Genomic DNA, 10243 nt, shown 5'->3' on the forward strand with positions numbered 1-10243 from the left:
CATGATCATTTATCCTCAGCACATTAGGTATTAGGGGATGAAAGCAAACAATGGGCCGACTCTCTAAAGCACATGCATCAGAAGGGCTGGGTTTATTAACTCTACAACCCATCAGGTAAGTCAACATAGTCCAATAGGGAATTCGAACACCTTTTTATGTGAAAATAAAATTTTATTAAGAATAAATAAGATATTAAAATGTGCATCAATAAAACACAGATAAAATATTTTAACCATTACATGGGTCCTAAGGCTTTATCAGAAATGAAAGCTGGATGTGTCAACAACAGCTTGTTAACATAGCTGAACATCATTGGTGCAATGTTCCCTGGCTGAAAGAACATAACTTATGACTTATGAAGCGACAGAAATAAATTAAATATTGAAGCCATAACTTTATGAAGTAAAGTAAAGTTAGATAGTCACTTTAAAATCACTTTATCACCTTATTTATCAAAAGAATAATTTGTCATGGTACTGTCAATAATATCACTTCTTTTGTCTTCAGTGTTTTTAGAGTTAGTTTCAGTCACTTCCGAGTCACTAGACTCAGTATCACTGGAGTCACTTGATGAATCACTTGATGACTCTTCTGAATCACTAATTGGTTTGGAATCAACTTCAATAACTACAGTTGGAACTGTAGAATTTGTTGAGATTCCTGCAGGTGCTTCGTCATCAGCTGAATTCTGGACAGGTTCAGGAGTGACCAAACCAGATGGATCAGAACCAGGTGGATCAGGTTCAGCTGAATTAGGTTCTATGTCCACTTTGGTGTCAAATGAAACTGTTTTCATGACATGCTTTCTGGGAGAATTCTCAACCTTCAAAGAAGATTTTAACAAACCATCTGGTTTCTCACTCTGTTTAGAAATTTCTGGAGCTTCAGAAGGGCTAAGTAAGGATTTCTCCTTTTTGGCAGTTTTTCGTTGTTCTTTATCTTGCTGGGAAATTCTGTTGCAATATTCATCTGAATAGTCTGCTTCATTGATCATGTAGTCTTTACTGTTGTCAGGACCTTCGGTTATGAGTTTGTTGTGGTTTCCCACCAGATCCTTGGCTTCCTCCATACAGAGCTGGAGTAACTTGTCAATCTCTCGATCAACTTCTCTGTCAATAGGGTCTTCATTTCTGACTGGAGTCTGATCAGATGTAATGGTGTGAGAGTTATCATCAGTTTGAGGAAGAGTTCCAACAGTGCTTTGAGATGTACCATGAGGACTTTGCAGCCTTTCTTGGGGACTGGGTGGTCCATCAGAGTTTTGCGGCTGTCCATCAGATAGTTGCTCTTTAGGAACCAGACCTGCTTCCTCAGATCTGGATTGTTCTTGGTCCTCACCACGAAGGTCAGAATGAGGACTGACTATAGGTGACTCTTCATCTTCTACAAAAACTTGAATGGAAGCCTGATGCTTGATCTTGGATCGTGGTTTTGGTGGTTTACTTGTGACACGCTTTTCCTTCTTTAAATCCAAACTTGCTGATGATTGGAGACTTGGAGGTTCAGGGTTAGGTTTCATTTGTTCCTCGATCGCAGATGATGCTTGTTCTTTGTCCAATTGTTCATGAGTACCAATATCCACTGCAACTGCTGATGGTTTATCACTAACTTCCATAGATTCCGCATTAGATTCTATCAATTCTGAAGAATTTGGCACATCATCTAGTTCTGGCATATACAAGTTCTCTCTGGAGCTGTAGATGTCTTCTTGAACTCCAGACCTTCTTGAAGGAGAAAGTGGCGTCAATAGGTTTGGATTTACATCAAGACTCTCTGACCTCTCCACAACATCACTGGCAAATGAAACTTCTTCCCTGAAGGTGACTTTACGCTGAGAAGCTGGTTCCTTAGCATCAGCAATTAATCTTCTGGGAGATTCAGCTTCAGTTTCTATATCAGAAACTTCATCAGCAGTGTTGACCTCTGTATCTGAAGACTCCTCTTCATCTGTGGAATATTTGTCCTCTTCCTCCTCATGTGAGCTGCTTTTAGAGGATGAACTCTCTGATCCTGAGGATTTAGAAGAAGCTTTGCTAGATTTTGAAGCATCTGTTGACTTTGATGAACTTTTTGTGGTGTCTGATTTACCAGCATGACTGCTGTCTTCATCTGATCTGGATGAATCTGCTTTCTTCTTCCTTTTAATTTTGCCTTCCTTCTTCTTCTTCTTCTTTTTGGTTTTGACTTTGACTTCACTTTTACTTGAAGTTACTTCAGACTCATCCTTGTTCTTTTGAGTGCTGGGATCATCATCATCTGTTTTTCTACCACCATCAGATTCATTGTCAGAAGTCTGGTTGTTCTCTTCTACCTCAGTCTTCCAGTCATCTCCACGCTCTTTGGCTGATGGATTGATGTAGGTATAGTCTGAAATTTAATGAAACAGTTATTAAAAAATACACTGATGTGCAGGATTTTCTTTTTCAATTCAGGTGCTTTTTTGCAATTTCCTTTACTGATTAAAAGAATTCTTGATGCACAATCCAAGTTTGAATTCAAGTACCAAGAAATAGAAGAATACTCTTTTCACATGATCACATGGTTCAATGCTGTGTTTTTTGACCAGTGCTGGGTTAGAGGGGTTAATAAACAAAACAAATGATTACCTTTTTAGTAAGTGCAAGTTGAGTGAACAACATTCTTGGCTGTGATAAATTGTGTTGTTAACATGCATAGGTTACAAAATTCTTCAAAAACATGCAATTTCCATGCAATTCATTCCTTTCTGCGATTAGTACTGTGTTAAAATTACGCATCATACAAAAGAGATTCCTATCAACCATGCTATTATTGTATATTTCATTAAAAATTGTTTTGCATGCAAAATATTGTTTTACATAAGGGGTTGTTTGCGCACAAGCAGGAGCAGTTTTATTTTATGTTGGAAGATTTTTTTTCAGAAACAGGGAGATTTTTAGTTGTGCTTTGTTCCCATGGTATTGAATTAGGAATTATGGATTAACATTTTCAGTGAAATTTGTGAAAATTTGAACTTGGTACGACGCTTAATTTTTTTTTCACTTACCTTCATCTTCATTTTGTCCTCCATTTTGTTTTTGTTCATTATCAGAGTTTTCAAAATCATCCTCATAGTTACCGGTATCTAAAAATAGATATGGAAAATTTAAAGGGACATTGTCATGTAATTTTGTCCATTATCAGCTAAAAGACCTGTATCACTTTTCAGAAATAAATCCCCAACTCATGTTGCCTACAATTAAATAACAACATTGAAATCAGATGAACAAAAATAATTCTACAACTAATAACTATGGTCAAATTTGTTTAACTCAGGTGAATTTCTAATTGAGGTTTGCCTACAATAAAATAACCATATTGAAATGGAATTTAATAATATGTAAGGTCAAATTAACCCGAAACACATTAACTATGTTTCATTCAACTCCCCTGGGACAACTCTTATAGATTGATTCCAGCCACTTAATAATGTATGACTTATCTTGAATGGAATGACTGATCATATGATACTTCAAAGGGAAACTATTCAATACATCATTGCCTTAATTAAAATAACTGGATAAATTTCATGAAGCAGATTTTAAATTGATACAGTTGCCAATGAGATTAGAGAATTTTATCAAATAGGGGAACAAACTAAGCTTTTATGCTAGGTTTTTGCTGAGTTAATATATGCCCACAACCAGTTATTTAGGACACAGCAAAGAATAAGACCAAAGAAGCAACAGTTTCTTGGACAATCATGCCCACAAATAGATATTTGGGACCTTCATTTGAAATATTTATGATGCAAAAGCTTGTCAAAACAAGGTGAATGTTGAAAAGAAATGCAATCCTGAATATTCAATGTTCTGGTGAAAGTCATTCTGCCTTGCATTAAATTTCAAATGTGCAGTCCACATGCAGTTTCCAGTGACCAATTGAACTGTGATTTTCATGCAAATAAAAAATTATTGAGCTCCATTCCATCAAACACTTTAGGCAATGCCTTAGACAGATATTCCATTTTAACTACAGGTATAACAAATGAAATGAAATGGAATGTGATCAAATGATTTAATGAAATGAAATGAAATGGGATTTGAATAATTTAATGAAATGAAATGGAGTTTCAGGTGTTACTTCTCTAATTTCCCTCCTAATGCAGTTTACTTTCAACTCTTTTAAAATCTAATTCAGGCCAATGAAGAAGATCAAAATTGTTTTTAAATGGATGTACTAAACTGAAGTTCAGAGGAATATCTGTCTCTTTAGGCATGTATCATTATTCAAGCTAAAACTGAGTTGTTATATACCCAGATCGTAATCTCCTGTAATCTGCCGAGGAGTATCAATCTCTACAGGAACAACTGTCTCCTTCTCTATAAAATCAATTTAAATGGAGTTTTACACCTTATTTCTTGCAAAGACTGGCATTTGCTGTCCCTCAAATTTGAGGGATCTTTGACAAGAACAGACAAATGAAATGCACTGGAACTTTACATCCTGCTGTGGATTGTTGTCTGTTGGGCATATACATGCTGTTGGTGAGAATCCTCATCCTCATCCAGGTAAGAAAAATCCTGATGCCTGTGCCAGTACTTCCGAGACTCATCCCAAATACCCTGCTTATCACACAGGGATAAACTGAGTTTAAAATATGAAGGTACTATCTGAACCTGATGATGATGAAGAAGTGTCTGACTTGCAGAGCCACCTCAGCTCCTAATCAAACAATCCTAATCAAAAGGTCAAGAATGACAAACCATCATTAAAGGGTGTCTAAAAAAGAATTACCTTCACTTTCTGTGTCTGAGTTTTTATCTTCTTTGATAGTTCCATTCACTGATTTCTTCACTACAATCTCTTCTACCATTGGCTCTGGTTTGCTTCTTTTCTTCTTCTTTTTCTTACCACCCCTTTCCACACGGCATCTAAAATGCACAACAAAAGATTTAAATCAAAAGGTTCCGGGTATTCAGACAACATCTCTTGTGATTTTGTTAAGTTTTTTCCTTTGTGTTCCTCCACTCAATTTTGATAGAAAAATGAAATGAACAACCTAATACTAAGGATACGCACAGTAAAACAAAACCTAGAATAAAATATTGGCAATACATTGGTAGAAGTTTATATGAGGAAGTATCAATCTATAGGTGCTATGGAATATTCATTAAAGAAAAACAGACTTGTACTGATAAACAATTAGGCAGAAAAAAAAACTAAAAAAAAAAAAGGAAAAAAAAAAAAACTAAAAAAAAGAAAAAAAAAAAAAACTAAAAAAAAGAAAAAAAAAAAAAACTAAAAAAAAGAAAGATAAAGGCTATGTTTTCCATTGGATTTCAAATTGCAGGACATAAAATTCCAAAATAATTAATTCACATATTGCCTTCGATACCTTAATGATAAGACAATTACCTTGTTATTCTGCGAAGTACTAATTAAAAACTATTGATTATTTACAGCTTATTCCATATAGAATATAATCCTAATTAGATAATCAATACTAGAACATTAGCAGTTAATAACAATAGAATTCTGTCTGCTTGACAATATATTGATATACATTACTGTGAATTTCATTTATAATACGAAAGGACCTTTTATTTGTTAATAAAGTATAATAGTGGGGCATACATATGTGGATTATATTTTGGCATGGCATTATTTATGTAAATTATTAAATTTTGTGTTGAGTATTGAATTCATGGATCAGCAGACCTTTGAAATAAGTGGAATTTGAACACCAAGAAAGAATTATTATGCTTTAAATCTTCACAACTATTTAGTGTGTAAATTTTGATTTTTTTCCACAACTGACATTTTGAAAACACTTGCTAGACATGACTGGCAAATGTATCCCAACAACAGTCAACCTCACTTCCAGCCCACGCCTTTAATTGATAAGAAAACTAACTAGCATATAACAAAATTTCGTTTAAAATTCACAATAAGAATCAATGAGCACCAACTGAATAGCAGCTTTTAACATGGGGGTTTCCACAATTCGTTTATTTTTTTCATTCCCTCAACTAAACTCTTAATAATTACATAATTAGTACAATATTTAATGATAATACATACTAGTAAATATTTAATGATAAGACATACTACTAAGTGTTTAAGGACAAGATATACTACTAAGTGTTTAAGGACAAGATATACTACTAAGTGTTTAAGGACAAGATATACTACTAAGTGTTTAAGGACAAGATATACTACTATGTGTTTAAGGACAAGATATACTACTAAGTGTTTAATGATAATACACACTACTAGTAAATATTTGTACTCACTTAAAACAAGGTGTATTGCCTTTGACATCCACAATGCTGAAATGACCATTAGCTCCACCTAGACGAACATTTCTAGCATGTCGATATTCACAACAAGTACTAACTCTGGAATCCATTCTACCATCAACGTAAATTGTTAAACTAAATGGATAACCTCGATGGCGATGGGAGACAAATGTAAATTCACCTGAAAGAAATTATTATATATTTGAACTTTCTATTTGAAATTTTACACCTTTCTTATCTGCAGACCCATTGGTAAACAAATACTGCCTTGTTCTTCTTTATATAAATGATGATTCATTTTACTCTAAAGAGAAAAGCCTGCTTACTTCCAGGATGTAGTTTCTGTTTGAAAACAGTTAAAGTATTGCCACCACAATGTTGTTGTTCGATGACCACCAAATTTCTAGGATCTATCTCATCACGAGCCAGGGACAAATTCCATCCATGATATTTCATACTGACTTCCACCATGGATTGCAACTGTCCTGGATGGATTGTCACAGTATCTGCTTGGTGAAGATGATTCTTGTAGGCAGCCTGTAATGATGATTGAAGATAAGGATTACAATTCATGACATTTCTTGATGGCAAGATATTACGAACTGCTTCTAACCTAGCACAACGATGTCAAGGTATAAGAAACAGGTCATTTTCATAATCAATCTTGGAAAGTTACCCCATTTCCAAATCTAGCTATTCTAGATTAGAGTACAATTTTAAACTTACTGATGTTCTTTGAGGAGATCTATCAGAGTTGGCACCAGAATTGTATTTTCGGCGCCTAGCTGAAGTGACATTCCTGGGAGATCTTGGTGGCATTGGCACTGTGGATGCCGTGGTGTAGGGTGATGTTCCATTCTGACCCTTCTCCAGTCTAGCTAGTGTCATGGCATATTTTCGCAAAGCTACCGTGTTTAACTGTGGAAGAAACAATAAAAAAAATATAAATTTTTTATTACTTCTACGGCTCCGTGACTTTAAATTTGATTTTTAGCAGCAAAATATAGTTGTTCCTTTCTTTCTTTCCCATACTTACAGTGTACAGCTGGTTTAGATCTAAGGTATGGTCGTCTCGGTAACTGTTCTGCCTTGGGCTGGAGGACTCTCCATTTACATCAATGTATTCCACCTAAAATTGGAAATGAAAGTGAAATTTTATCCAACATTTTTAACATGACAGAAAACTACCACGATGTGTACAAGCATGAAGTGTGCAACCAGGCAAAATTAGAACTTTGACAATCAACTTATAGTTATGTGACCTCTACTAAAAACTGGGCATGCTTATCCAACACCTCTTGCCACCCTTAAGACTTAGTTTGTCATCTCAGCATCCATTTTAGAGAGTCCACATATCTTTGTACTTACATCTCCCTCATCATCATAGTCATCATAATTTGTGGATGTTTTCGTTGAACTGGACGCGGGTCTGGTATTTAACGGGGCACTGATTGGACGATACTTTCCGTGAGTTGAACCTCCTGTTTTATTTGGAGCAGGACCAGAAGTTGGTCGTCGTGGTGACTGAGGTGATAGATAGGGCAACATTTCTTGATTTCGTTTTCTCAATTCAGTTTCTGAAGTCTTGAAAAAAAAAATATTTCTTTGAAAAAAATGAAACTTTATCGGATGGAGAAGTGAACTATAAAATTGCAAGAACATTTAAGATTTTTTTGTTGGGCAAAAACGAATTTACATTAAGGATGAAATTTTGAGACTGAGAAATTGTCGCCAATAATTAATTTCTTTGACTATGGATGGAGTCAAGAAATAAATAAAACATGTCTTAGATCTCTATAATAATCAAATGGTTAGTCTAACTACTTTGTTCTAATCTACATTAATCTTAGAAGAATATTATAAAAACTCCAATCATCCAGTTATATACAATTGTCATACAGATCACAATTTGATATAAAATGGTAAATAATTTCTTTATAAAATTGTTAGTTTAGGCCTCAAATAATTCAACTATACTAATTCTATTAAATAAAAACTAAGGAGTAGTATACCATAAAGTCCTTAGTTTTAAAACTAATTAGTAGTATATCATAAAGTCCTTAGTTTTAAAACTAAGGAGTAGTATATCATAAAGTCCTTAGTTTTAAAACTAAGGAGTAGTATATCATAAAGTCCTTAGTTTTAAAACTAAGGAGTAGTATACCATAAAATTGTGTTCTGTTATTTAATGTGGTCTCTACCCCTAAATGTCGCTAAATAATAATAATTCTCATAAACTCTTAAAATTATGAATTTCAATCAATATATAACAAAAAGTTATTCTAAAGAATAAATAATTATTTTCTATCAAAAAATAAATCAGTCCTAAAATCTATAATAAAAATTTGTTAATTTTTGATCAACATTTAAATCAAATACCAATGGAGCTGTTTGGGGTCTTGGAGAATAAAATTTGGATGGTTTTTTCCTGATAGGTTGCTGCTTTTCTTCCTCCTAAATAAAGTAACCATTTTAAAGAGATTCTGAGAATATTTCTTTGTAGATTCCTGTCCACTTATCAGTGTGTTTAAGTAAAAGGAAAAAATTACTAGGAAACCTCATTTTCGCTTCTTGCAACAATTTTTTTTGGGTGAAATTTTGGCATTTTTTCAGCAATTTTTTAATAATTCCTTTACTCACCCTGACTCTTTGAACTAGCTCTATTTTAGCAATTTCTTCCAGTTTCTGTTTTATGACATTTTGGCGGTGTCGATCCAATTCCAGTGTCTTCTCTACGATTGCCTGTGCTAAGGTATTCTTGATATGACGTCTTCGATCTTTTTTAGCCATATTTAAACGGAAAGTATTTTCAGATATCAAGTGACCACTTCGACTTATCTAGAAAAAAAAAATGAAATGGAGTTATTTGATTGAAATGTTTTGACTATTTTGAAAAGCATGTTTTGAATAATTTGATGGACATGTTTTGAGTTATTTTGTGGACATGTTTTGAGTTATTTGATTGACATGTTTTGACTTATTTGATTGACATGTTTTGAGCTATTTGATAAACATGTATTTTGATTTATTTTATGGATATGTTTTGATTTATTTGATTGATATGTTTTGATTTATATAATAGACATGTTTTCACTTAAATGATTGACATGTTTTTGACTTATTTGATGGATATGTTTTGACTTATATCTGATTGACATGTTTTGACTTATATTTGATGGTTATGTTTTGACTTATTTGATTGACATGTTTTGACTTATATCTGATTGACATGTTTTGACTTATATTTGATTGACATGTTTTGACTTATTTGATTGACATGTTTTGACTTATATGTGATTGACATGTTTTGACTTATATCTGATTGACATGTTTTGACTACTTTAATAAACATTATGTTATTGAGAGTTATTGTCTGCTTCTGGGAAACTTCCAATACTCAGCGAAAAAAAAAGAACTCACCAAACCAACTTTCCGTAAATGTCTGCGTTTCCTTGGACTGGCATAAAAACCGGCCAAATGGCCATCAGTTAAACTATTATAGACATAAATAGTTCCATGATGTACAGTATTGTCTAACGCCTGTGTTGACATTGAGTAAAAACACATAATAACATTGGACATAACAATGCCATTGTGAAATTTTTCTCGATAGCAAGTCCTATCCTGATTTTTAATTTTTGACATTTCGTCGAGACAAAAATTAGTTACCTCACTGCGGAGTCCATTCCTACTGTACCCTGGCTCATATTTTAACACAAAAATCCAATCACCAGTGGGTTAAAATATCAAATTCCTCATTTTTAATGGATTTCTGCTTCCTGCTGCTATTTTCTTTAAAAACCAGCTTCAAAACATCAATAATATCTCTTTGCTTACATTCCTAAACATCTCGTCGTTGAGGTAATCACGTGATCAAGCTAGGTGCATTCGTCAATTTGTCCAGGAACATGTTCGAGTGTCTCAAGAAGATATGATTTGATTAAAAAAAAGTGACTGTTAACACAATAGAAATGAACATATG

At 33.7% G+C, this 10243-nt stretch overlaps 1 protein-coding gene across 1 annotated transcript; it reads right to left on the bottom strand.

Moving 5' to 3' along the window:
• Positions 1–160: 160 nt before the first annotated feature.
• On the bottom strand, positions 161–9906 carry LOTGIDRAFT_236792 (hypothetical protein; the record flags this gene model as incomplete). The annotated part of the gene is made up of 10 exons (XM_009067908.1): positions 161–2368; positions 3027–3104; positions 4757–4893; positions 6256–6442; positions 6588–6798; positions 6988–7179; positions 7298–7390; positions 7630–7845; positions 8902–9099; positions 9682–9906. The coding sequence occupies 10 exons, from the start codon at positions 9904–9906 to the stop codon at positions 447–449; spliced, it is 3459 nt and encodes a 1152-aa protein (XP_009066156.1). The 3' UTR covers positions 161–446.
• Between the last annotated feature and the right edge of the window lie 337 nt (positions 9907–10243).

The sequence above is a fragment of the Lottia gigantea genome, assembly GCF_000327385.1.
Source record: "Lottia gigantea unplaced genomic scaffold LOTGIsca_87, whole genome shotgun sequence".
In the NCBI taxonomy this organism is placed as follows: Eukaryota; Metazoa; Mollusca; class Gastropoda; family Lottiidae; genus Lottia; species Lottia gigantea.